Source organism: Zonotrichia albicollis, chromosome Z (assembly GCF_047830755.1).
Source record: "Zonotrichia albicollis isolate bZonAlb1 chromosome Z, bZonAlb1.hap1, whole genome shotgun sequence".
NCBI classification, from domain to species: domain Eukaryota; kingdom Metazoa; phylum Chordata; class Aves; order Passeriformes; family Passerellidae; genus Zonotrichia; species Zonotrichia albicollis.
Window position 1 is genome coordinate 44,369,987 of NC_133860.1, and position 13,354 is coordinate 44,383,340.

A 13,354-nucleotide genomic window follows, 5' to 3' on the forward strand; every position below is an offset into this window, starting at 1 on the left:
CTCACAGCATCAGTACACTAAAATGCAGAGAGTTGTGGTACTTTTGTCTTCTCTGTGTATCAAGATGGAATTAGATAGTGGTAGAACTTTAATGCAGACATTTCTATAGGGAAAGTAGTTTTTATGGAATTGAAAGTCGAAATGTAAATGAATGTGAGACAAGATGCCTTTTTTAGTTTAATGAAAAACTAAGACAGAATTTTAACTTTCCTACTCGTTGTCTGGCCCCAGTAAGTGTGCAGTCTTGCAGTGTCTAAAGGTTTGGTTTGGACAAAAACCATTAGCAACTACTGTGTTTCTGAGCTGTAACAACAGTAGAGTCTGCACAGAATATTCTCCCTTTAGCTCTCATCAGGTTCTCACTTCTGCAACCAGACATAATAAGTATCAAAGCCACCACGCCAACCATTAATTTGTGCTTCTCCTAAAGCAAATTTGGGTGTCTTCACACTATCCTTCTATTGCCAAGGTGTCTGTATTGAATACATACATCCACATTAGAGGAAATGCTTGCTATCACTCAACATTCACATTCTTTCAGCACGAGTTCACACCTTACATGCTTAACCTTTTCTTTTAAATCTCCATTTTGATTTTCACCCTAAGTAAAAGTCATGGCAACAAGAGAAAGTAGGATTTGTTCAGTCTAACTTGTAATAATGAAGACAGTGTCTATAAAGACACAGCTCACATACATAGGTGATGTAGGCCAATGAACATGAAGTCCAACTGTAACCTGGCCATGCCAAGTCCACCCCTAAACCATGTCCCTTAAGCAGCACAGCTACCTGTAACTGCACAACTTCCCTGTATAGCCTGCCAATGCTTGACAGCCCTTTTGGTGAAGAAATACATCTTAATGTGTATTCTGTTGTACATCCTTAAAGCCCTCAGAGCCTCCTTTTCTCCAAGTTAGACCCTCCCAGCTCCCTCAGCAGCTCATCACAGGACTTGTGCTCCAGACCCTTCCCCAGCTCTGTTGACCTTCTTTGCACACAATCCAGCAGTTCCGTATCCTTCTCGGAGTCAGGGGCTCAGAAATGCACTCAGGATTTGAGGTGTGGCCTCACCAGTGCTGAGTACAGGAGGTCAGTCCCTGCCCTGCTCCTGCTGCCACACCATTGCTGGCACAGGCCAGGCTGCCATTGGCCTTCTTGGCCACCTGTGCACTGCTGGCTCATGCTCAGCTGCTGTCACCAGCACCCCCAGGGCCTTTTCCTGGGGCAGCTTTGCAGCCACTCTGCCCCAGCCTGTGGCATTGCCTGGGCTTGCTGTGACCCAAGGGCAGGACCAGCACTGGGCCTTGTTGAACCTCTCACCACTGGGCTCAGCCATGATCCAGCCTGTCCACACCCCTCCATGGAGTCCTATGACCCTTTGCTTAATTTAACTGTCATGTTGAACTCGGAGCTTAGTTTTCCACATGGTGAATGCCATTTTGAGTCTGACATTAAACTAACCCATGAGGAGTAACTCTGAATTTGTAATAGAGCCAAATACAAAATGTTTCATTATTATTTTATTCCCTTTCTTCTAATCTGAAAAGTAAAACCATCCTGTCTTACTTAAGCAATTTGATAGCATTTAGTCATAGATGTGAGTCATGGCTTGCTAGGGCCTTAAAGGTGATTTAATGTTTTCTAATTTTTGGATATAAGTCTGCAAACCTTTTTTTTTTTTTTTTTTTGCCAGTGCTGTACATGTAGACACTGGGGTGGGGAGGTTGTCAAAGGTATTTCAGAAGAATGAATTGTTGATTTTTTTGTTTTGGTTTGGTATTTTTTTGTTTGTTTGTTTTTTGTTTGTTTAGGGTTTTTTTTTGTTTTGGGGTTTTTTTAAAATATATTTTTGCTTTGTGAAAGGAAAAGTGGAGCCTTCTGTTATAGTCTTTGAACTCAGGTCTTGCAAGCTTTTTTTTTTACTGGTGTAATGCCATTATTTTAAATGATGCTATTTCTGATTTATGCCAGAGAGATCAGCCAGCCCACTTTCTTTGTGCACTGTGAAATTGAGCACTTCTTTTTGTTGTGTACTTACATTTCTTTAATAAAAATATTTCCCTGAAATTGTCAAAACATTCCAAGATTTATTTCTTTCATACCCCTCTATTTTTAATAGGAAAAATCATATAATTTAAAGTTTGCTTGTCATTTTATTTTCTCATTAAATATAAATGAAAATGATGCTGTTTACTGCCACTATGAAATGCTGGTGCTGAGGAAGAGGGATTTGTCACATCACTTCAGCAGTAACTCAGCTTAACCAGGCACAGGAAGTTCTGTGTGTGATAGGGGCACTACCTAACGCTTTGGGGATTTTTGAAGGAAGATGAAAAAAACCCCTTTTCTTTGCAGTTTCATTTTCATTTAATTGCAAACCACTTAGCAGTATTCTCAGACTTGCTGTAGTCGGTAGTGTGAGCTGGAGGCCTATGCTTTGGGGGTAATCATTCCACCCCTTCCTTGACTAGTTTGGGTGAGGTTATTCATCAATAATGAATAACGGTGTCTCACTCCTGTTATTGCTCTCGCAGCACTATTTACTCCTCTCTGCCTGTGAAATCCAGAGAGAGCATGTCTGCTACATGTGAGTCTTCTAAGGGCCCTCTAGTCTAGTTTTACATCTGTCCACCAGATCTTCAGATGATTCAAAATTTTAGCAACATGAGAAAAATAATTCAAACTATTTTCCAAATTACCCATCCTAAAATATGGAATGTATGACTCATACACATCCTCTTGTTGAAGTTCTGTCACTGTTCTATTTTCCTAGTTAATGGCTGACTAGAGTGGGTTTCCATGTTTGGTTAAACATTTATGAGGTGCTTTTTAATTTTTAACCATTTTTTGCCTGAAGACTCCCCACCAAAACTGTCAAAGAATCAACAAATATTGAAAAGTTTAACTAATGGGTTCATGAGCTTTTGTGTCTAGTACCATAAGTTTTAAATGTCAGTGTTAATTCATCCATCACTCCTCACCTACAGAACATTCCTGCTTTGTATCAGTAGGGACTACTTGCACATATGTTGAGTTTTGCTCTGTATGGAATTCTCATCACTGTCATCAGTGAAGAAGCCCAATATTCATAAGAAGGTTGAGAATGTTCATAAGAAGTTCATGACAAGTTGAGATGCACTTGTTGACACCTCACACGAGGTGTAATCTAACAAACAGAAGGACTCTTTTATGTGCACATATGCACAAGCAGTATTTACAAACACTAAATAAGAGTGTCACAGACTTGAAACTCTGAATAGATTTTATTTTGGCGCAGGATAGGTCTGTTTTGTTTTGCCCATGGGAAGTGATTAAATCACTGCTAAGCCACATGAAAACGTAGGAAGATCAGCAAATTCGTATGAGAATTGCCACTTGGTGTCCTGTGCCAGGTTAGGGGGACCCTTAGCTTTCCCAGCATGTAACTGATTCCGAAATAGTCTCTTATCACTCTTCTGGGTAATTCTCTGACCCACAGAAGCTATTGGCATCTGTGCCTCACCCAGGACTCTGCTGGCCTTTGGGACTGTATTCTCAGGGTGTTCTGTATTCTGGGTGCTCTGCCATGGCTTTGGTGGACTCATGCTGTCCCTTGAAGAGCTGTTCTGTTTTTTAAGCACATTGACTGTATGTGGAGGTAGAGTGCTGCATTTTGTGAAGGGAGAGTGAGGGGAGAAATTTGATCTCACTGACCAGAAGTATTTGCTGCAACATGTTGCTATAATAGTTCTGCTCAATGCAGAGCCTTGGGGGAGATGCACTGCTTCCTGGAGCCCACCACATCCTTATGTGCATCCTATTTGTCTGATTATCTAAAAGGCTGCAGTATTTGCTGCCCCAATGGCCTCTGCTAACGGCCATGTGAGAATGCTCCATGTCTTTGGTTCCCCTCAGGCTTTTGGAGTGTATGGATGGAGTGCAGGCAGTTGCACTAAGGCAGGGATCAGCAGTGGGTTTACAATTCACACGTGTGTGAGGGAGCATTTTTTGATCATCATTGCACCTTCCTGCTTTAGATGTCAGCCATCGCTTTCATCTCTGCAGGATATCCAGAGTCAGCATTTGTGTCTGTTCTTCCTCGGTGCTGATGGGTTTAATACACATGTAAGCAAGATCCCTAAAACTGCTTCAGCATAAATGGCACAAGCTTTAGCTCTTCAGTCCAGTACTTGCTGGAATAATGCTTCCTCGGTTGTGTAGTCAGCAGAGAGCTCTCTGTGTTTTTGCATATCTTTCATCTCAAGTCACTCCTAAAAGTAAAATCCAGTGCTCAGGTACATTATATAGATTTGTGACGTCTTGTCCTAGGCTGCAGATTAATGAAGCAATGGCTGTATTATTCAGCCTTCCCTACATGTATTTCTTAGCTTCTGGCAGATGTAGTATTGACAATATCCTTCATTTAATATGTCAGTCCCCCAAGTATAATTCAGTAGAGGTTACCAGTATATTTCACTTAGCTCATTCACTTAGCTTTACTTAACATGATCTGGGAGAGAATTTGGCAAAGCAAAACTTGTAGATAAGGTGGTGAGGAAGGGAGTGCACTACTGTGACAGGCAGAAGTACCATTCTGAGTGAAGGGAAAGGCAAGTTAAAAGCAATTTCTTTTACTGAGGCATGCCATGTAGCACATGTTGGTTGAAAAGAGTAGCTTGGCCTGTGTAATTGAACAGTACTGTCATGTTGCGACACATGGAAATCAGAAGAATAAACCACAGTTTTCCTGGTCTTGGGATACAGTATATGGAAGATGGACTGTCTGACTTAATGACAATATTCTCCAGGGCTGCTTGACTTTTTCAGCTGGCAGTGGTACTGAGGAGACATCTGTGATAAGGAGAGTGCAATTCTGTGTGCAGCTTCTGACTGCCACAGACGAAAAGAAATCATGAAAGTTCATGAGTAGTCTTCATTGTTTCTCACTGAAAGCCAGCATGCTTCTTTCAACACTACTCTTATTCCTTACACTAGATGACAAGCAGTGAGAAACCTATATCAGACTGGGACAACAAGACAGTAAATGGACATAATCACGATTCCAGAATCTGTGTATAATCCATAGCTACCTGAAATCTCAGATTTGCCATAAATTTCACCAGAGAAAAATCTATTAATTTTTTTACTCTTCTACTGGAATTATACATTAGAAGACCACCTATGCTGTCACATTCCCCACAGAAATTAAAGGTGCTTTTTATGTTTAGTGATACATTCATGTACAGAAGTTAGTAAAAGGCAAAGTATGCTATATTTCAAAGCATTATTACTAATAAGAGGTAGCTTATAGAATTATTGTTTCAAATTTTCCTATTTATATTTTCTCAAGTTCATTAATACTGCTTTGTATAATCCAGAAATAGATGCTTCTTTTTTTGCTGTAATCTATGAATGTATGAACTTCAGTTGTTGATTTCTTTGTTTTTATTACTCTGAGTGATTCTTTCCCCTTTCCAATATCTGATTATTCACATCTGAGAAAAGAACTGCATTCTCAAGAGATTCCTGCTTTTCATTACATCAAGCAAAGATAATAGTTTGTTTGTCACAGAACATAGCTTAGTGTAGTTGAGACCTTAAATACAGGATGTCCTATGTGTCACACCAAGAAATTATATTTTATTTGTGGACTTCTGAAATTGAGTTCTGACAGGTCTTTCAATATGTAGGTGGAATTGAAGGACAGGGAGAGGAGTGAGCAAGATGCTAATTTGTGCTCCTAATTTTCAAACAGGTATATGCTTGCCATTTACCAATTCTTCCTTATCTTTGTTCCAGAAATCTCCTCTATGTTTACCCTCAGAGGCTGAATTTTGCTAACCGACTGGCTTCTGCAAGGAACATTACCATCAAGATCCAGTTTATGTGTGGTGAAGACCCATCCTGTGCAATGCCGGTAATAAATGCTGAGATTTCTTAGCAGGCTTTTGTTTACATGCATTCCTAAGAAACCTAGTAGTCATTATTTACTTCCCATCACCACAGTTTCTAGTGGGGTCTTGGGAAGCCTAACACAGAGAGCTTAAGAAGCTTTCATTCTCTTACTAAAGCAGGGCTGTACTCCTTACCCACAACAAAAAAGACTTTTTTGTGATTCTAGTGGAACCAGAAGCACGTTGCTCTCTCTTATCTAAATCTTCCTACCCTCTTTTCAGAAGAATGACATAATATCATGTAGTATCATGCTGGAATTTCTAAGGGTAAAATTCACAGAGCTTCAGAGACCTCTTAAGAGTGATGTAGTTTATTTTGCAGGGTAACTCCTCTGTATACACTATGTTAACACAAGTGCCAGAAGATATTACGCTGGAAGGTAAAAATTGGGATCTTCATTCCTGAGCATGAATGGATGCACAATTATGCAGTGTAGGTAGAGCTTTCCATGTTTGAAACACACTGTGTATTAGGGTACACATGCACACTCCTAGCAGAGCAGACAGTCCTATCTATGTTCAGGTTGTTCAACATCTCTCACTCTAAGATCTCTATTCAACTTTACCAAGCTTCAGAGGCTCAGTTTGACGTGTTCCAACCCAGATGCCTGCTTCAGTTTTTTTTATGTTTTCAAGACATTGCTGTTGGCTACTTGAGAATGACTTTGAGATGAAAATCTTCTGTGATCTTATGCGTTGGAGAAGGAAAACAATTCGTAGAAATATTATGTTGAGGAAACTTTAGTCCAACAATCTGTTGGACCAAGGACTATCATCCAACCAGCCTTTATCAGTGTGCTGACATTGTTTAATATATACTTCACAGCCTTGCTCCACATAACCTGTGGACCTGAAATCAGAGCATCAGTAGTGTTTCCCAAGCTACATTTCCTCTAGAGCTAGAGCTGTGCCATGTGAATGTAACACAGAATGTTCTTTTACACAACACTGCATTGTTGGTTTCCTTAAACTCTGCCTGTGTTATGATTAGGTTTTGACAAATGGTTAGGACAGACACAGTTCATCTGTCTTCTCTCTCCACTGTAAGTGATCTACTTCTCAATACATATGTAACAGCTTGCACAATGCAGAGATTCTTGTCTAAGATCATCTCCCAGGGCTCCCTTTAAATTATTTGATTTCAAGGCCTTACCTTGTCTGGTACATCACAGACATGTATCTTAGGAAAGCAAATCTAGCACCAGAAATGCATATTTTTCTTCATTGATTTTAAAGGGACTTTGGACCTCCAAGGTAAGGTGAGATGTATCTCACCTTGAATGTGCCGGTTACAACTGGAAAACAAAACTCCTAAAAATACTTTTTATTTAACTTTTTAACACTTAGATAAAGGCAGTGTGACAACGTGTAAGTGGCTTACCATAACTTTTTTTGCCTATGATTCCTAAGCTTTTAGTTCATGACTAAAGAATGTGATGTGAGGTAGTCAGTGACTTAGAAATAAGTCTGCTCCATTTTCCTGGTGTTTTACCCTGAATGGAGTGTGAGGAAGGTACTTGGTAATAAGACATTTATGCCAACAAGCTAAGATAAAACTGAGTAGTCATTTCAAAGTTTTAGGTACTGTCTCAAAATTTACACAAGATGATGGCAAATAAGTGCTATAGTCCTGTTTTTCTCTTCTTCTTAATGTAGGTAATTTTTGGGAAATCTTCAGGTCCAGAATTTGTCCAAGAAATATACACAGCTGTCACATATCATAATAAGTAAGTGTTGTTACTATCTATTCAAATAACTTAAGAAGTATTAACCATGATCTCTCTACGTTATAGTTACCCTACATAGTTCATCAAGGAATGCCATTTTAAACATTTATGTTTTGTGCAATTTATGGTATCTAATTTGGATTGCTACATTCATTTGCATAAGTGGCTGTTGTAGAAGCGACCTTCACTTTTCTTGTTTGAAGCTTTTTAGTAGTTGAGAATATTCCTACTATGATGATTCAGGAGCAGGAACAAGAAGCAGCACAACTTTTAAGGTCATTCACTTCAATGAATTCACAGATCCAAAGGAGCTGAAGGAATGTTCTCGTGCTCATAAATGAAAACTTGGGATTTAGGATTTGCAGAATACTTATGCAAAAATCCAAAACAGAGATTCAACCTAGAGATAGGTGGAAGCTGAATCTGTCCAGCTGATACTGTCTGTTTTCTTCTGATTCAAAGCTGTAGATTGTTCACAAATATAACTTCCAGATTCATAATGCATAAAAATATTTCAAGTTCATAAAAATGTGTGTGTATATATATGTATACTTTGTTTAATTCAGCTCTGTTTTCAGAATTTATCTGGTTTTATAACCATAGCACATAAAAGCCAACTGGCAAATTTGTCTCTTGTTCATTCTTATACTTACTTTGAGAATGTGCTTGGCATTTTTTTTAACAGATCCCCTGACTTTTACGAAGAAGTGAAAATTAAGCTGCCAGCAAAACTCACAGAGAAACACCATCTACTGTTCACATTCTATCACATCAGCTGCCAACCAAAGCAAGGAGCATCTGTTGAAACCCTCCTGGGGTATTCAGTAAGTTCCATGTGATACATAAGAGTGGGTGTGTGTGGGTGCGTGTATGTGCATGTCTATGTGTCTCCCATGCAAGCTCCCTGCTTGTCAAGAATTTGGTCATTTATTCCTTTTCTGGTTATGGCAATACATCAAAACCAGTGGAAGATCTTAGTGTGAATTCATAGAAACTATATGCCACCTGACATGTGTTACATCCTCATCCTATAATTTTACTGTTTTAACTGTCTTTGAACTTATTAAATTCACTTGAATCAACTGAAATATGCACCTAAATATTTGCAACAACAATGCCTTATAGCATGTAGTCTCATTCTGTTGGATCCTATTTATTGAAAAATAAAGAACTTAAACCATACATAATTACAATTATTACTGCTACCATGTCCATACATGAGGTAATAGCTAATGTAATATTTTAATTTAGGTTTTACATGGCACTTCATTTCTGCTCTAAATTGTCTTTTATCCCCATAAAAATTTAAAAACCAGAAAGACTCTAAAATTTAATTCTCTTGCCTTCTTTATCTTCATGTTGAGACTACAATGTCTTAGATTAAGAAATACATGTTGTAGCATAGTCTTTCTGACCTTTTTCTGTATCAAACAGTATTTTTTACTGGAGAAATTTTCATAGAAAAGGAAAGAATTGAGGATGATGTTTTCAGATTTGAAAACATCCTACAACTTTGGTCAGCAAGTGAGATGTGGAGCCAGACAAGTACTTTCCATGAAGTACTTTTCTATGAAGTTTGGGAGGCCATTGTGTTTGTGTATTTTTGGTTGTTTGTTTGTTTATTTCTTTGTTAGCTTTTGGAGTTTTCAAACCACAGTACTGAGAATCCTTTCAACTGGGCTTTCTTTTATGGGCAGTTTTAGTCTCACCAATGTCAGTGAGATTGTTAAGAAGTAAATTAGCTCAGGACCAAGATTTGACATAGGTGAGGACTTAATTTTCAAGTTTCTGTTCATCTAATTACAAAATGTTTTTGCCCTGTGATATTCAAATGCGCAGCTTCTTTCAAACTTGAATAAAAAATTAAATGTGTCCAAATGTCAGTGCAGGGATATTAAAAGTCAGACTGGCATGGTAACCACAAGGAAGATGTTCAATTTCATTCCAGCAAAACTTTAGCTGTTGATTTGCTTCAATACCAAGAATCAGTGTATTCAAGATACAGTAATTTTTAAATCAGAACATGGATTCCACAAAATCCTTCTGATAGGATTTATTAGAAAAATGTGTGTCACACATGAGAAGCTTTGTGTTTGTTTTCTTCAAAAGAGATGGTTTGTAGAGTAGTCTTGTACATTTTTCTACAGTAGCTATCAGCTATCTTTGAATTTAAAATACAAAGAAATTACTGTTGAATGGGTTAGACCAGAGAAGCTTAGGTCAATATCTCATTTGTTTTTTTTGTTGACTGTATCTAACAAATTAAATAAATGGGTCTAATCATATATCATCAGGAATATTGCTGTGTTTTCTCTTCATTTGTTTCAGTGGCTGCCAATTCTCTTAAATGATCGTCTTCAAACTGGACATTATAGTCTTCCTGTTGCATTGGATAAACTGCCTTTACACTATTCAATTCACTCGCCTGAGGTAACAAACAAAATTATTAAAAGATAGTATTTTCCTAATGTAGGAGAACAGCATAACTGTTTTACAAACTAACATTGCTGTCTGCTGATAAGCAGTGCCTCCTTTTTGTTCTTTAGAAGGGGAAAGTCAAGAAAAGTGTTGTTGTTATTGTCACTGGTGTTAATATTTTATATAATTATACTGTTTTTTAGAAGTTAGCTATGCAAGAAAATTCTTGTGAATTGTCTAATCAGGGATACATTTGTTTCAAGAGTGTCAAGGCAATAATTTGATTCTTTCCACAGGATAATTTGGTTTGTTTTTTGTTTTTTTTTTCTGTGATTTGTGGGAAAGGGAGTAGAAATGGAATCAGGTATTACTGGAGGAGAAAACTGCTCCCAGTAAACATGGCATGTAGGAAATTTGCACCACATTGCCACAGAATGCCTTTGGCAATGCTTTGACCGGGAAATTTTAGCCTTAACAATATCCCATCAGAAGATGTATATTTATGTGGTCTGTGCTAGACATCCAGCTGAAATTGTCTAAATTTGTCTGAATGTGATGCACTGTTCAGTGCATCAGCTTCTGTACAAATGTCCATGAGAACAAGGAGATGCTTAGCTGTCATCCTCTGTGTGGCACTGAATTTGGATGTCTAAAATGAAGTGATTAGTGGGAATACCCTATAGACCCTCATGTAAACAGACTTTCTGTTTGAGCATTAAAAGAACGATGATTCCCATTTTTTTTCCATCACAGAAAATTCCATCTCAGACACCCCCTATAAAGTGGGTTGAAGGACACAAGGGCGTTTTCATTGTTGAAGTTCAAGCTGTGTCATCTGTTCACACCCAGGTAATGCATCAGAAGCAACACACAGCTCGAGTTTCATTTCAAAGAAAATTCAGATGTCCAGACCAATTTACCGGGTTTATGAAACTGAGGTGTTTAAATCCACACAGTTTAAAAACAAAATAAATTAGGAGCTATGGAAATAACCTGGTATCTTCTGTGAATGAAATCCTTTGGTGAAATTAAATCTGTTGGTGGAGTGAACAAATGAGCACTCCTGGCAGCAAGTCACATGGAGCAATAGGGAGCCTGGTGTCCTCTCAGCTCAGCAGGAGTCTGCTCAGGCTGTGACTGAAAGGTGCTGGCAGGCACAGTGCCAGCTTCTGCATCTGCTGTTCTTCAAGGCTAGTTCAGACTGTGTGTCCACACCTCCAAAGACATAGCTCCTCCCCACCTCCATTGACATACACTGCCAATATGTGTTAAGCAGCTCACTTAATGACATGCGCTCTGGGGACAGAAGCTTAGTGCTGGGTGAGACCTCAATGATTCCCATCATTTAAATGCCACAGGAAATTGGATCTTTGCCCGTATTACTGAGATGCTGGTTTGAGACAAATCAGCTTTGTTTTGTTTCTGCTGCTTTTCAGTGGCTCTTATCCCTTATCCCGTTCGAGTTAATCCTGGTAAATAGGTCCTAACAGCTGAAGGCCCTCTGTTTGAAGCAGGTCCACCACCCCTTTGCAGCATGTTTTTTAAATACAAGGGCGTAATCATATGGCACATAACTTGTAGGTAGCTGGAATTCGGGTATGAGTGGCAGAGGGACTATGATGTGACAGAGTTTTATCAAATAGAAGGAAAAGTCTTTTCATTAAATCAAGTGATCAGTAGTGAGGGCAATAACTTTCCTGCCTTTAAGCTGATCTCACCACAGTCTGAATTTGAACCAGGTGAATAGGAGCAAACAAAGCACTGTGACAGCTGCTTTACAAGTTGATCACTCAGAACAGCCACTCCTGAAAACCAGAAGGGCAAAAATCTTTCCTTTCATCCCATGAGGTGGTATGATCAGGCTTTTCTTAGTTAGAACTAGCCTGAAATATATGAACTTTGTTAACTGTGAGCACACTGTATTTGCAGGACAACCATCTGGAGAAGTTCTTCACCTTGTGCCATTCTCTGGAAAGCCAAGTGACATTCCCCTTTCGAGTGATGGATCAAAAGATTACAGAGGCTTCATTGGAGCATGAATTGAAACTCAGCATTATCTGTTTGAATTCTTCACGCCTGGAACCTCTTGTCTTATTTTTACATTTAGTACTAGATAAACTTTTCCAGCTGGCTGTACAGCCTATGGTCATAGCTGGCCAGACAGGTATTTACTGGTTCATGGTCTTTAAGAGGCTTTGCAAGCAACCTAGATATGTGGGGGAGAATGCTTGCTGAAATATTCAGGCTTGGACTTAGTATTTAGGGTAGCACACTTCAGAAAGAGTTGTGCTGCTCAAGACAGAGTTTTACTGCACAATTTAATCAGGCTTAATGGAGTTGCTGCCTTTTCTCCTTTCCCCCTGCAGTCTCTGGTTGGAAGGTAGATTAAACTGTAGTAATTTTCTTATTTGAAAATATAGGTCAGAAAGTGGGTTGTTGATCAACTTTGTTTAGAATTAAGTTGTTTTGCAAGTAAAACACCAGCAAAATCATTATCCTACAGCTGACACTGCTTTCTGCATCATATCCTCTGCCCAAAGATCTTTAGACAGAGTTGAGTGAGCACAAACCCAGAGAATATAATAGTGAACACTGATTTTTGTTTTACTGAGATGCCAGTTGTCCATAACATATGTTAAGTCTGGAAAAATGGCATTCTTGCATGCAGTGGTGTAGGTAATTTCTTATCTCATTCAGATAATCAACATCTGTCATCCACTACAGTATCTGTGCTAAAGTCTGCTAGATTGGATGTGTCTGTCAACTGGAGAGTAATGAGTCTTAGTATTCTGCAAGAAGATAGTTTATAGGAAATGTGTGAAAGCTGCTAGAAATGTAATTAACAGTTTTATGTAGCACAAAGTGAGAGAATACCAGTGATTTGGTTGAAAGTCAGTGGGTCTGCTAAAGAGTGTTTATTGGCCTATGTAGACTTTGGGTCTGGTTGGGCATAGCAATTGCTGTCTAAAACTCTGAATTTGTTAAGGACTGAATTGAACCTCGCAAGATTAGTTGTTGATTCAAATAATGACCTCACTTAATTATGTTATACCCTTCAGTGCTGACTTTAATTCTTGCCTTTGTTTCACAGCCAATTTCTCACAGTTTGCCTTTGAGTCTGTGGTTTCAATAGTGAATAGTCTCCACAACAGCAAAGAGCTGAGCAAGGATCAGCATGGAAGGAACTGTCTCCTGGCATCTTATGTGTACTATGTATTTCGTCTGCCAGACCCACAAAGAGAAGTGGTCAAACCAGGTATTGTTGGGGCAAGGGTTG

General features: G+C 38.8%; 1 protein-coding gene across 6 annotated transcripts in view; it reads left to right on the plus strand.

Annotated features, from left to right (window-relative positions):
* DOCK8 (dedicator of cytokinesis 8) overlaps window positions 1-13,354 on the plus strand; it is an 89,608-nt gene that overhangs the window by 38,206 nt on the left and 38,048 nt on the right. For all 6 annotated transcript variants that reach the window (XM_074532773.1, XM_005488279.4, XM_074532774.1 and 3 more), the window contains 7 exons: window positions 5,778-5,895; window positions 7,589-7,659; window positions 8,345-8,483; window positions 9,988-10,089; window positions 10,831-10,926; window positions 12,007-12,241; window positions 13,169-13,333. In XM_074532773.1, coding sequence (XP_074388874.1) covers window positions 5,778-5,895; window positions 7,589-7,659; window positions 8,345-8,483; window positions 9,988-10,089; window positions 10,831-10,926; window positions 12,007-12,241; window positions 13,169-13,333 — 926 coding nt within the window. The remainder of the gene's footprint in view (window positions 1-5,777; window positions 5,896-7,588; window positions 7,660-8,344; window positions 8,484-9,987; window positions 10,090-10,830; window positions 10,927-12,006; window positions 12,242-13,168; window positions 13,334-13,354) is intronic.